The sequence below is a fragment of the Leptinotarsa decemlineata genome, unplaced genomic scaffold (genome assembly GCF_025532065.1).
Source record: "Leptinotarsa decemlineata unplaced genomic scaffold, Ldec_3_MD MMD2_P_RNA_scaffold_12, whole genome shotgun sequence".
In the NCBI taxonomy this organism is placed as follows: Eukaryota; Metazoa; Arthropoda; class Insecta; order Coleoptera; family Chrysomelidae; genus Leptinotarsa; species Leptinotarsa decemlineata.
The window spans coordinates 5,712,284-5,727,063 of NW_027412526.1; the positions used below are offsets into that span (position 1 = coordinate 5,712,284).

At 33.7% G+C, this 14,780-nt stretch overlaps 2 protein-coding genes across 4 annotated transcripts; one reads left to right on the forward strand and one right to left on the reverse strand.

The window, feature by feature from the left end:
- Positions 1-4,058: 4,058 nt before the first annotated feature.
- Positions 4,059-11,743, reverse strand: LOC111516733 (uncharacterized). Of its 2 annotated transcripts, none has more exons than XM_023172862.2 (4): positions 11,179-11,743; positions 10,715-10,952; positions 9,499-9,960; positions 4,059-4,526 (listed from the first exon to the last, which is right to left on the reverse strand). In XM_023172862.2, exons 1-4 carry the CDS (start codon positions 11,377-11,379, stop codon positions 4,192-4,194), a joined length of 1,236 nt encoding a protein of 411 aa, XP_023028630.2. In that variant the 5' UTR covers positions 11,380-11,743; the 3' UTR covers positions 4,059-4,191. The 2 variants fall into 2 exon arrangements, with proteins under 2 accessions (XP_023028630.2, XP_023028628.2); XM_023172860.2 differs by having other exon boundaries at positions 10,673-10,952; positions 11,179-11,734.
- A 924-nt stretch (positions 11,744-12,667) lies between these two features.
- On the forward strand, positions 12,668-14,179 carry LOC111516479 (18S rRNA aminocarboxypropyltransferase). Of its 2 annotated transcripts, none has more exons than XM_074172880.1 (3): positions 12,668-12,981; positions 13,054-13,605; positions 14,016-14,179. In XM_074172880.1, exons 1-3 carry the CDS (start codon positions 12,897-12,899, stop codon positions 14,057-14,059), a joined length of 681 nt encoding a protein of 226 aa, XP_074028981.1. In that variant the 5' UTR covers positions 12,668-12,896; the 3' UTR covers positions 14,060-14,179. The 2 variants fall into 2 exon arrangements, with proteins under 2 accessions (XP_074028981.1, XP_023028405.1); XM_023172637.2 differs by having other exon boundaries at positions 12,680-12,981; positions 13,051-13,605.
- Positions 14,180-14,780: the final 601 nt, after the last annotated feature.

The following is a 14,780-nucleotide window of genomic DNA, read 5'->3' on the forward strand; positions in this document are numbered from 1 at the left end:
CATTCGAGAATTTATTTTTACCTGTCCATATTCCTTTTTGTTTTGACAAAACAATAAAACCAATTTCTCAAGGTGAGGTGTGAGGTTAGAAGTTGAAACTGCTGTTCTGCTGACTGACTGACAGATGACAGAACCACAGTTCACAGGCACAATACAGAACACAGGATTAAACAATGCAGAGTTATGATGATAGCTCGCAATTTTGACACAAGTACGGTATTTGCTGATCTGGAACTTGAAACACGGAATTGCATTGTTGCCACACATATTGTTGTTATTTTTTACTGTACTCGATGGGAGTCAACGTGAAAATGTAAAAAATTGGGATTATAGTAAATAGTACCGAATAGTCTACATATTGATCCGGGTAGTATCTTCGTATCAAAATCATGGAATAGTACTGAATGCGGTACAATAGTACCTTAACGGCAGCACTGACTACCACAGAACACAGTTAGGGTGATCTGTGGTACTACATTACATACTTGTAATAGCACCAGTGTTGCCACCAGCTGATGAAGAAATTATCGTGCAGAGCTGCCAAAATTATCGATTTCTCTTCAAAATTATGATACAATTTTCTTTGTTTTGTTATTTTGGAAAAAAACGCCGCACTCATTTCTATTCATATATAATCAAATAAAAAACAGATAATAAAAAAATAACACAAAAACCTAAATCTAGTCCGAAATTATTTGGTATCAAAATGAATATCAACATCTTCATCTTTATAGTGTTTATACGATACGAGATTATTGAACTTATCATATCTTCTGTAACATTAAAATTGTAGCACATAGATGTATTTTAATACTATAATACCAGGGAAATACTTTCAACCTACTACTATGGAATTTTTGGAACCAAACATAGTGTTACAACCATCAGAGCCAAAACCTATTATATTTCCGAAAGGTATTTTTGCAGACTCAAATAAACTTTGAATTTTGTTATAAATTACTTCTGCTGTTGCACCTGCGTCTGCTTCAGCTGGATTTTGATTTGAAAAACATTGAACCAAATTAAAAAATTTCGTGGTTATTTCATTTTGTTGCCAAAGTAACGTACACACACACACAAATATTTTTTACTACAACCTTTGTTTGTGGATTCATCTATCAAAATGCTGAATTTTTTCACTTTCAGTTCTTCAACTAGTTCAACAAAATGTGAATTTGCCAAAACATGTTTTATAACTCCTGTCACCTTCGTTATTCCCATCCGCATTCCTTGCGCAATTTTTGAATCCGAAAACGCGTCTTTTAATAAAAGAATCAAAAGATCACAAAATCTCATCGGCAAGTTGTGTTCCGCTAATAGCGCAGCAATTTTTATTTCTGCTCTTCATACTTGATCCTTAATTTTGTCTCTTTTAGAGATCATGGCAGTAATTTTTGGTTGACTTTCTGCAATTTTCTTTAAGTTTTTTAAATGTTTCACTCCCTTGCTATGATTTTTCAAAACAGTTATATCTGCTTGAAATTCTGTATCACAAACAATACATTTTACACGAGAAGATTTTCCTTAAAAATACGTATAATACTACACAAATATTTCAACAGTAAAACAGATCTTACCTACAACAGATTTTAATCATCCTTTGAAATCAAGAATACTTTCCCATTCACCTCTATTTTTTTGAGGCTTATTCTCTCGCCTATTCACTTTAACTTCTTGGCATCTTTTTCCGAGTCAGAATCAGAGACTTTATCATCGCGTTCGTGTATCAATTTGCATTTACTGGTAATTGCCATATTGCTTAAAATAATCACTTTCGATAGGTGAAACACAATAGAATATTTGTCATTGAACTATTGAACGCACTAAGAACAAATAAACCACAGCAGAATGCAAAACAAACATCGGCCATCGGCAAATCGCCATAAAAATCGAGAAATCAGCGAATAACACGGGAAAGATTTCGTGGAAAACCCCGAACTGGCCCGAACCCTGTGTAGTTAAGTGAATTCCCCGCTCAGTGAAACAAGAGACAGATACCTTTGCCGGTCTTCCAACTACGGTAATATTTACATAAATGGTGGTTGCCAAGAAGTAACGATAATGATTGAATGAAATAAAAAAAAATAATTTTTTTTATTGGTACAGTAAGAATGAAACCTGCAAAGTTGAAACATTCCAAGACTAAAAAATTATGTTACAATTATCGATTATGTTACACATCACCGTTTGACTTAATTTTGAGGAAAAATATGTTTCAATTCGATAATTATGTTACCAGTGGCAGCACTGGTACAGCGTACAACATATTTGTAATAGCACAGAGTGGTAGACATGACATTTTATAACAGTGACATCATAATATGGACTGACATTTATGATAGAACACTTACCCCAACAGCTAAAAAAGGATCGAGATATCCACGTTTTGGCATTACAACACTTTAGATAACGTCAATACAGTCTTGAGACTTAATTTGATTTGTTACGTAGAGTAATTTTGTTAAAATGTATGTAAATTATAGATAGAAATCAAGTCTAAACATTAAACCAGTTTACACTTTTATCAGTCGTAGAATGACAACAGCTAGTTAATAGAAAAACCCATCCACGACCATATTAACCCACACAGTTCTGAAGTAAGAATATTATAATGTTGACAATTATAATTCCAAAGAATCATGATCTTTGTCATGAGACTTCAATTGACAATTTTGACTAAATGATTTTAAGCAGATTTTACACTTAAATGGTTTTTCATCTGTATGAGTTTTTTCATGTTTAATTAATTCGCTATTTCGAATGAATGCCTTTGAGCATATTTTACACTGGAATGGTTTTTCCCCAGTGTATTTTTTCATGGTACATCAAATCACTATGTTGAATAAATGATTTTGAGCAAGTTTTACAGTGAAATGGCTGCTCTCCAGTATAAATTTTTTGTGGCATTTCAAATCACCAACTTGAATGATTTCGAATAAATTTTACACTGAAAGGACTTTCTTTTCACCTGTAGTGTTTTTTCATATTTCGAAGTGCTTCCTTGAATGGATGTTTTCATGTTTTTTCAAATAATCACTTCGAATGAACGATTTTGAGCAAAATTTACAGTGAAACGACTTTTCCCCAGAATGAGTTCTTTCATGTTTAATTAATTCACTATTTCGAATGAATGACATTGAACATACTTTACACTGAAATGGTTTTTCGCCAGTGTGAATTTTTTCGTGGTATATCAAACCACTTTGATGAATAAATGATTTTGAGCAAGTTTTACACTGAAAGGGTTTTTTGCCAGTGTGAATTTTTTCATGGCTCATCAAACTACTTTGGCAAATAAATGACTTTGAGCAAGTTCTACACTGAAATTGTTTCTCTTGAGTATGAGTTTTTTCATGGTATTTCAAAGAACTGCCTTGAATGAATGATTTTGAGCAGAATTTACACTTGTAAGATTTTTCGCCAGTATGAACTTTTTCATGGAGTTTCAAATAACGACTTTTAAAGAATGACTTAAAGCAGATTTCACACTCAAATGATTTTCTGTCAGTATGATTTTTTTCATGATTTTTCAAATCAGTTTTTCGAAAGAATGACTTTGAGCATATTTCACACTGAAAGAGTTTAGTTCCAGTATGAATAGTTTCATGGCTTTTCAAATGACCATTTTGACTGAATGATTTTGAGCATATTTTACACTGAAACGGTTTTTCACCAGAATGAGTTCTTTCATGAGTGATTAAATTACTAATTCTAATGAATGACTTTGAGCATATTCTACACTGAAAGGGTTTTTCCCCAGTATGAGTTTTTTCATGGTATTTCAAAGTACTGCCTTGAATGAATGATTTTGAGCAGAATTTACACTTGTAAGATTTTTCGCCAGTATGAAGTTTTTCATGGATTTTCAAACTATAACTTTGAGAGAATGATTTAAAGCAGATTTCACACTCAAATGGTTTTCTGCCGGTATGAATTTTTTCATGATTTTTTAAATGAGTTCTTCGAATGAATGATTTTGAGCATATTTCACACTGAAAGAGATTTTTTCCAGTATGAATATTTTCATGATATTTCAAATAAGCACATCGACTGAACGATTTTGAGCAAACTTTACACTGAAACAGCTTTTCCCCAGAATGAGTTCCTTCGTGTCTAATTAAATCACAATTTCCAATGAATGACTTTGAGCATATTCTACACCGAAAGGGTTTTTCCCCAGTATGAATTTTTTCATGACGTTTCAAAACACCACTTCGACTGAACGATTTTGAGCATATTTGACACTGAAACGGTTTTTTCTCCAAAATGCAATTTTTCATGGTATTTTAAAGCATCAGTTCTAGCAAATGATTTTGAGCATATTTTACACCGAAATGTTTTTTCTCCACTATGAGGTTTTTCACTGGTTTTTAAATTCAAACAGTTTATAGAATTGTATTGTTCATTAACTGTTGTTGCTAAAATCCCATGCTTTACGTGATCATTTTCAACAGCAAACTCCATTATCTCTTCTTTCTTCTCAAAGATAGTTTCTTCCTTTGTTTCAACAAAGATGTTTCCAGAATCTGTAAAAAAATTCATATGAATGGAGTGAATTTATATTCATGGGTTATCCCCGTCCATTTCTGACTTACAGTTTTCGTTGGAAAGTATACCTATAGAAAGCAAAATTAGTGACTGGCTCTTTGTATGAGATAATTGTATTATTTTATTTTTCTGTTAGTTTGCGAATCAATTTTATGCAAATACCTTTTTTTTTTAATACAATTATATTTCAATATTGTATATCATATAATAAAGTTGCAGTTACTAGGGAAGAACAATTTGTGATTCTGTATATTCTTGTTTAGTTGGTCTTTCAAGATATATTTATTTATTCTTTTATTAATTCAGAAATGTCACAATTACTTGGGGAGGTTCATATTGCTCTTGAATAATGTTAAAATATTTGTTAGGTTAATTAATCTGTTATTATACTATCTTGTAAACGGCAGGTCGTTTTTCACATCAGACGACTTACCACCTTTGAGAATAGGTATAGTTTCCTAACATTGAAGACTCATTATTTCCTGAAACATTTTGATTGATTGATTCTATACTATTTTATCATTATATTGTTTTATTTTTATACTATATATCGTACCACTATTGTATTGTACTGTGAGTTTAGTACCATGTTGTATTTTGTTTTATATTATCATTATTGTGCTATGTATTTATTATCTTTAGTTCAGTTTAAGATTTTAGAAACTTTTTTTTCTCCATGTCAAAATTGTACTGTGATTTTATCAGTATATTATTGTTTTGCATTTTATATTGTATTATGTATTTATTATCTTTATTTTTATTAAGATTTTACAAATTATTTTTCAACAAATTGTAAATGGGACTAACCGTTGAATAAATAAATAAAAAATGTTGCTCAGAGGGCTGGAGAGAATAAAACTGCTTAACCAGAACCAATATAGATAACATTTGGATTTTTTTTTTTCTTCTTCAACATAACCGCATCAACCTCGGGGGTTATTAGCGGAAGTACAATCGATTACAATACTGATGAAATTGAGAAAAAAAAAGAAAGATTAAAACAATTAAATTTTGACAAGAACATTGATGTCTTTCAAAAAATGAATAAGATTTTCAATATTCTTCAGCTCTAATGCTCGATCGAAATCACCGGATAACTTTGACTGACGTCACTATTTATCTGATCACAATATATGCATTTTGCAGGATCTTCTATTTTCATCAGGTGTTGGTGTGGTAATCTGGTGTGTCCGATTCTTACACGGGAGAGAACAACTTGATATCTTCTCGATGAGTAGTAATTCTGAGAGGACAAGCCACGGTTAATCTCTTTCAACTTATTATTTTCTAAGGAGGTCCATCTCTCTTTCCACTTATTCATCATGTGTTACGAAGTGGTAGTCTTGATGAGGAATTTTTTGGGTACGGTTGGCGATGGCGAGAGGGTTGGATCATGCTTGCCTAGCTAGTTCGTCTGCTTTATCTTTGCCCACAATTCCTGTATGGGAGGGAATCCAGATTATTTCAATACATTCATTGCTCTGAGATAATTCCCGTAGTTCTTTTTTAATGATGTGAAGAATGGCATTCCGGGGGTAGAGTTGCTTGATACTTTGGACAGCACTGAAAGAGTCGGTAAGAATAACAGAGTTTCCTTCTAGTTCTCTACAGTGGATTAAGGTTTTCGCTATTGCTAATAATTCTCCCGAGTAAACACTACAAGTTGACGGCAGATGATAAGAAAAGTGTATGTTTACCATAATAACTGCAGCTCCTACTCCATCTGGTGTTTTAGACGCGTCGGTGTAGATGTGATTGTAGTCCCTGTAGTTGGATGTCAGTGCAGAGAATGCTCTTTGGATTATGGGTGGAGTAGTTTGATTTTTCGGATGGTGGTTAATCAGCATGGTGTTGCACTGAGGGAGATTAATTGTCCAGGGAGGTGGAATATTCTTTTAGATGCTTTTTGAGTACCTGTTTTTTAGTTAATTTACTTCCGAAAGTATGAGAGATTCGATTGCATTTTTGATTCGGTATCTTTCATTCAATTGGAATAACATTCCTTTGAAAGTGATTAGCACCTGGATCTGTGTTCAGAAAATTTTGTAGTTTATGCGAAGGTCTTCATTTCCAAGGTAAGCCATAGGAAAACTTTTCTAGAGATTTTCTTTTTGGGGCTGAATAAATCAAATATTGAACAGAGTATATCATAAAGTTTTCTCAAGTGACTTACCTAACAACAATTTACCCCAATTCATGGATTCAAAATTAATACAAGTAGAAAAGAAATCTGCACTATTTTAAGTTATAGTAGAAAGTATTGGTATCACACACGACATTCTGTTTAGCATTCTTATTGAAACTTATTGCAGTTTGCAATGAAGGATGATGAGGGTCTAGAGCAGAGGTTCTCAAACTTATTTAATCTACCGCCCACTTCGAGAATTAATTATTTTCTAGCGCCCCCCCCCCATTTTTTTAAATTTACTACATCTTGAGTATTATAATCGCAATCATTATTTTAATAAAATATGAGGAAATGAGAAAATAAGACTTTCTGATGAGGGTAATGTAAAACACCATTTTGTAATATTAGGAATTTTTTTATTCATGTTATTAAAACAAACATTTCAATTTGAATTTTGAAACTAATCCAATGTGAAGGATGAAGACTCACACCGCGTTCGGTAATCTGCAACCGATTTCTCTTTTTAGTTAGCAACGTTGCCACAGCACTAAATTCACGTTCATACAAATATGATGATGGAAAGTCTATCAAAAATCGTTGAACGATGGACCGCAATCCAGGGTACAATTGCGGGATTGGCGTTTGTAGCCAAAATTCTTGGTATCCATTTTAGAATTTTATTTTTATTTTCTAGTTCTTCTTTCAGCTGGGATGATCCTGCTGTGTTAACATTTAAAAAAAGGATCAAACACCCAGTCCGGTAATTGTCGCCATCTACGACATCTAATGACACCACTTACATTATTCACCACCGCACGTACAGCAGTTCACCTAGCTAGTCGCTAACTAAATTCACTTGTTTTCCTAATGTCGCCGAATGACATTACTGGCTGGATGGCGCGCGAGCTTTTATATGAGGCAGCGGGCGGGCCTATTACTTTCAAGAATGGAGATTAGAAACTTCTCGCTTCGCATTGAAGCTTACCGCCATCTATGGTACAATTTGACAACTATCGGACATGAAATAGTTACTGTCTAGTCCCCTAGATGGCGTTACACGAGGAACCGCGCGTTAAGCGTAAAGAAGTGGTAAAGTTTGTGTTAAAAGCAAAAAACATTTTTAAATTAGCGATCGCCTCCCTAAACTGCTTCAACGCCCATCAATCTCCTCTGTGCCCTTTACTGCCCCCCTATTGGCCTCCAACGCCCACAAGGGGGCGTTATCGCCCACTTTGAGAAAGACTAGTCTAGAGAAACCTTCTATAGCAGAGGTATCAGACTCGCAGAACATATCTTTGACACGACCGTTCTATAGGTTGTTAGAAAAAGGTGTTAATTCAAGTTTATTGCACTTTGGTATATTGCAACCGAGATCATTATCCTAATGAAACTTCAGTTATCACCTTTGATGTTATATCACATGGGGGTAGGTAGAATTGAATGTCACTGGAGCAGTACCAAAAATGGAATGAAATTATTTTCAATTCGAGAGGAATGCAAGAGCATTACATCTTTTTGGTCGAAACACAACACTACTCCACGTTATTCCAAGTAACCTCTAGTGTTCCTCAGGGGTCACACCTCGGTCCCTTATTATTCAATATATTTATTAACGACATTATTCATTGCTTCCGGCATGCCAAACCACTATTATTTGCAGGTAATTTAAAACTTTTTCTGACTATTAAAACCTCTTTGGATGCCCATAGGCTTTAGTCTAACCTTGACAATCAAACTGGTGATCCTTAAATGTCATGGACTTGAATGTCACAAGGTGCCATGTCATGTGCTTTTATCGATCCCATTTACCTTCTACCACTTTTGATTACACTTTAAATGGTCATGTCTTGGAGTCTGTTAATCAAATAAAAGACTTGGGGTTGTTCTTGATCCCACCTAGAGCTTCAATCTACATATACCCACGGCTATCCATAAAGCCATGAAAATGCTAGGGTTTATCGAATGGCTAATCCAAGAATTCTCTGACCCAACTGCTACCAAAACCCTTTATTGTTCACTGGTCCGTCCACACCTGGATTATTGTTCTTCTGTCTGGTCCCCTCATTGTGTAACTTTTATTAAGAACATCGAAAATGTCTAACACTACTTTCTCAGATACATAGCATATAAATCGGGTGTTTGTTGCAAGTTTGAGTTGCTACTGCAATCCTCCCTGGAAACTAGGAGGAAACAGAGAGAACTGACACTACTTTTCAATATTATTAACGACAAATTCAGTTGTGCTAAACTCCTAGAAAAAAAATTATCTACATGTTCAAAAACCACTCCACTCGACAGCAACAAACATTTTATGTACCATTTTATCGTTTGAACCACACATTCAATAGATGCATTCCAAGAATCTTACGGTTAACCAATAGTAACGTTGATCTCGAGATGTTTAACATCTCGAGATCTTTAATGTCTTAGTGTATAGTTTATAGCAGTATATGTTTTATTTTCGCTCATTGTTTTTTGTCGTTTTATACTATAAAATTAACCCCTTTTTAAACTTTGAATTTACCCCTTTTAAGCTATTCTTAGTTGGAATTTGTAATTCAGTACCTTATCTGATTTTGTTTTAATTATAATTTAACATTGTAATTTATACTTTAAATGGGCTTGCCCGTAAATAAATGAATAAACAATGAATTCTGTGCAACTTAACCCCTCAAGGGTTCTTGTTGATCATTCCTGCTTGAGTGAGATATTGTGATACAGGTCAAGAAGTTTTGTAAACCTTTCATGGCAAAAATCTTACAGAAAACTGTATTGATCTTTACAGTAGTTTTATTCTTAATAATAGCAATTTTGTAACTTACCAGTGGTAAAACCAACAGAAGGCTTCAAATCCTCAGTCATATTTCCAAATAGTATGGCGTGAGACTCGTTATGGTTTCGCCTGCTATTACTGGATCCATTTTCGTGGCTAAATAGTTCTTCACATGCTTTCAAATTCGAACCTTCCATCATTGCATTCTCACACTTTTCAGATTTGAGATCAAAGTAAGGAGTAAAAAAAGTTTCCTCAATTGTGATTTCTTCTGGATCAAATTTATTTATATGCATATTCACTTTCAATTCATCGTGTTCGTCCAAATCGTTGGTAGACATGTTAGCATCAGAGGCATCGCCATTTCTTTCACATTCACTGAACATTTCAGCTTCACTTGGTTCAGATTTCACGTCATGTTTTTGAAAAGGAACTTCATCATCAACAGATTGCACCTCCCTCTTAATTTGCCTTTCACATTCTAAAGAAGCCATATCCCAAGAAATTTTTGCTAAAAGCAGAGGTATTTTCAAAATTAATTTTTGTATATAACTACTTACAGCATGGTTTCAACGCCAACCCAATAACAGATTAATAGTAATAATCTCCTCGTTCCAAACAATAATAATTCAGGAATAGAATGTTTACACCGTTTTACCTTCGAGTCTGGCTTTACCAAACTAACTTACAGACGAATTATTGCACAATTATAATTTTACGAGCACTTTACCAAAGTGAAATCAAATAAGCAATGAATTACTTTACATAAAAATGTTATCACAAAAATTACATTTGAGGATCAAAAGATATTGTAATAAAGCTTTCATTACAAAAAAACTCTTTTTTAAATGCTATTCATTCTACAGAAACAATCAAAGTTTAATAAAAATTTAAATTTCGTCACGTGACCAAAACGCCCAGCCATTGGATGTGGTGTCATACTGTATTTCGCCAGACACCATTCATGTTGAACTGTTGACGTGTGCTGGTTCGAAGTTTCTATTGTTTATTGTGATATTTTTGTCCAAATCTGTGGTTTTTACTGTATTTACTTAATTTTACACAGTATTATTTACTATTAAGTGTGTAAATTCGAACAAACATGACCGACAGCGGATTCATAAAAGAATAATACGATAATCTGCCAGTTGTTTGTATGTTTAAAGTAGCCTTGTTTTGTGTATACCTCAAGAATATAAAAATGTATATATGTGCCACTTTACCATATTCAAATAGATTATTTGCAGGCTCAACTATTTGGGTACCCTGTAGCTCTATTTTCATGTAATTTAAATTGCCTGTAACTGAGGTCGAAGTAGAAGCTACAGCATCATCAACTATTCTGCTTTCAATTATTTTGAGTGCCGCTGGCCTAGGGGGGTGACAAAATGCTCTTTTCCTATCTGATTGACAATTAAATATATGAGGAATTACATCAGGTTTCATTTTCTTTTGTGCACCCATAAGCTTAAATTTTATGTAATTTTCCATATCCTCTTCTAGCTGTAAATAAAACAAAAAGCATTAATTTTAAGGAACTGATAATTATTTGATAATAGAACCTAACTCAATGAAATTTGTATGAATAATTTGGGTTAAATTGTGTCAGTTTGGATAGTTTTGATTAGCTTTACAATTAATATCAATTATAATATTCAATTTTCCAATATCCCTAGCTTGAACGCAATTATCTCACAAATCAGATAGATAATAATATGTAAATACTTACATTAAAATGGTCTTCACATACATGAAGAGCTTTGTTGTTATGTGAAATATCATTTTTATTCCTTTTGCATGCATTTAACCATTTTATGCGACGATTACGATCATCTTCAGGTACTCTTATAAATATTTTATTGGGTGATTTGATGGAAGTATTTGTGCACAAAGGCACAATGCAATATTTGTAATATTGTTTTTGTTCCATTACTTTTGAAAGTCCTTGTTAGATTTATAAATTCAACAAAACACAAACAAAGCTGAATCAAGGTTAAATACAAATATCGAAACTATACAACTTGATACCAATCTATTAAAAACCCAGTACCTCATTTTTACACAAAAACATTTCTCTGCAACTGCAGTAGAATTATACAAACGGCAGTCACAACCTGCGCCATATAGGTGCGCCCTGATTGATACACTATGACGTCATGACAGTTGGCGTCTTCAAACGCTTGTTTGAGTTGGTTTTTCAACGCAATTAACTTTTTATATTGTTTATAAACTGACTACTGATATTTCACTGCTAATATTCTGCAGTAGTTAACAGTTATCATAGCAGAACACATTTACGATTAAAAAAAAAATCTGTAAGTTCCCTATGTAAGGTCATAATATGAACTGGCATTAATGAGAGAACATTGACTCCAATAAATTAAAAAGAATATCCAAATTTTGGTGTTACGTCACTCATACACTTGAACGTCAAATTCAACATCTGCGTAAACACCGATTTCGGTGGTTGGTTCTACCCTGCATTCTAATATCTGATGAAGAGGATAAACATGAAACTTCATTCCTCTGAGTCAGCATAGAGGAGTAAACAACTGAAAAATACAATCGAGTGCGGTGTCTTCGATCTAAGGAAGATAATTTCTTTGACTTTTGCCATTTCGTGAGCTCGAAACAAAACGTTGATGTCGAAGGGACATGTCAGGTTCAGAAAAACAAGTAGTTTGTATGAAAATATTTCTGACCGACGACACTGAACTAACCACTGTTCTGTGCCTCAAACAGTTACTAATTTGTGAAACAGGACAGTAAACTATTTCGGCATTTTGTAAGTGAAACCAGTGTACAGTGTATTTCTTTTTTCATTGAATTATTTAGACAGCGATACATAGAATGTGCACTATTTTTACCAGCGGAAAATGTTATCAGAGTAATAATAAATAATTCTTCTACTGAGATCAGAATTTCTAAGACGCGTTGTTTAGCATCATTTGTATGTTTCAACCAATGAGAAATTCGTCATGAGATGACGGCCTGTCAGCGCGAGAATGACACTCCAATTTTTTCGCGCTTGTGAATGATAGCTTATGTGCTTGGAAGATAGATGTTTTATGTTCTAAGCTTCTGAGGAATCGATCGGCCTCCAAAAATTTTGAAGAAGACGTAATTTGTGTTGAGCAAGATCATCGACATGTCAGTGAGCAAGACCATCGACACAAACATCCTAACTACAGTTATTTAGGGTGTTCTGTGCCATCGACATGTCAGTGAGCAAGACACACACGCTCCCGGACGAAGCGACTATTGTATAACGGATGTTATGCCAGGAGACTGGCCTACTGCGCCGAAAGGAAGCAAAGTCCATAAAAAAGAGAAGAATAAAACCTATAATCTCTAACATAAAAATTAGGCTATATTTATATCAATGGTTTACATATTCCTGTAATTGAATATAATATTTAATAAAAGAGGTTGAATTCTAGAATCAATATGAATATTTTAGAGGACAAATTAGAACATGTCCAATTGGGGGAAGAAACTGATGATGATAGTGATGATACTTCTTCCAGCACAGGTATGTCATACATTGAGTTTCTTTTGGAAATTTAAATTTACAAATGCTAAGAAATACTAATTCTTTCAGAAGATGACGATGAAGTAGCTCCCAATTTTCCGGTAGCGATGTGGGACTTCAACCAGTGTGACCCCAGAAAATGTTCTGGTCGAAAGTTAGCTAGAATGAAATTAATAAGGTGTCTCAAGATTAAACAACGATTTCCCGGAATCGTCCTTTCACCACTAGGAGAAAAATGTGTCAGCCCTCAGGACCGAGAAATCGTTGAAAGCAAAGGAATTGCAGTTGTGGATTGTTCATGGGCAAAAATAGACGAGACACCAATATCAGCCTTGAAAGCAACTCACGGGCGTCTTCTACCGTTGTTAATTGCAGCAAATCCTATAAATTATGGTAGGCCATACCAGTTGAGTTGTGTTGAAGCTATAGCTGCAACGATGTATATAACTGGTTTCAGGGAATCTGCTAAATTTTATCTAAATAAATTCACATGGGGGCATTCGTTTATTGAACTCAATAAGGAAATATTAGACATATACTCCCAGTGCACTGACAGCAAATCAGTTATTGAAGCCCAAAATAAATTTGTGGAAGAAGAGCAGCTGAAACAAACACAGAGAAAAGGTATAACTTAAGATGTATTATCTTCTAAGTGAGTGTTACTAAATCATATGTTTATGGCAGTTTAGCAGTCTTTTACTTATTTCAAAACTTTCATAATTATTGTGTTATTATAGTTTTCTCATAGATATCTGTTCAACTATTTTTATGATTTCCCGTTGTAAATGTTTGGGGTGTATAAATTCGATAAACGTATGGATAAGTGTACACCTGAAAGAAATATATTTAGCTGTTTTACACATTTCATTATTATCTGATATTTTTGCTCTCTTTTCTTTGGAAAACTTACCTTTTTATATTATTGGAGAAGTAGAAAGCCAATAAAGTTTTTTATTGAACCATTGAACTGTTTAAAGTTACCTGACCCACTCAAATATCAATATTTTGTAAGTAAATATGATTTTTTTTTTCAGCTCAATCTGATTTTCCAAGTTCAAGTGAAAGTGACAGCGAATAACAGAATCCTATCATCAGTTTATGATGAAAGATAAATGTACCATTTTTCCAATGTTATTGTAATGTATAAGTATGTTTTTTTGATCAAATAAAGTATTTTATATTTACAGAGATAACAAAAGTTGTAATTTATCTCATTAAAACAAAAAATAAATCCTAAAAAAGCACAAAACAGTGATACTTACATGGAAAAAAGTAAAAAAATTGAACTATCAACACGAGAAGAAAATTAAAAAATTATTAACAAGAATTAAAAATATAAAAGATTCCAAACCAAGTTACTTCACGACATATCGATTGTTAGTATCAACAATCGTCTTCAGGTGATAACTGGACTTGTTCCTCCGAGATCTGACTATTTATAGGTCATTCGAGTGCTTTCACCTATCCCCTCTTCCCTCTCTCTGCTTAATCGGTTTTAGCGGGAGCTGACCGTTTGGCGGGAATTGGTCGTGTTCCACTCGATTAGAGGTTTCCATATGTTGCGTATTTCTACGTTAGCTTGGCTAAATGCATTGTTGGACAACATATATGTGGCTTTGACATATACTTGCACCCAATTCTTATCCTTTCTGACAATCCTCTTATGTAGGAAAGTACAAGTACTGGTTGCGGCAGCTTCTCTTCCTTGAGGAGCTCTTGCTATCTTCTAGTTAAAGCCTCTTCTACCATCACTCTGGAATAACCATTCTGGTGAAGATCATTTTTAATGATGCCCAGTT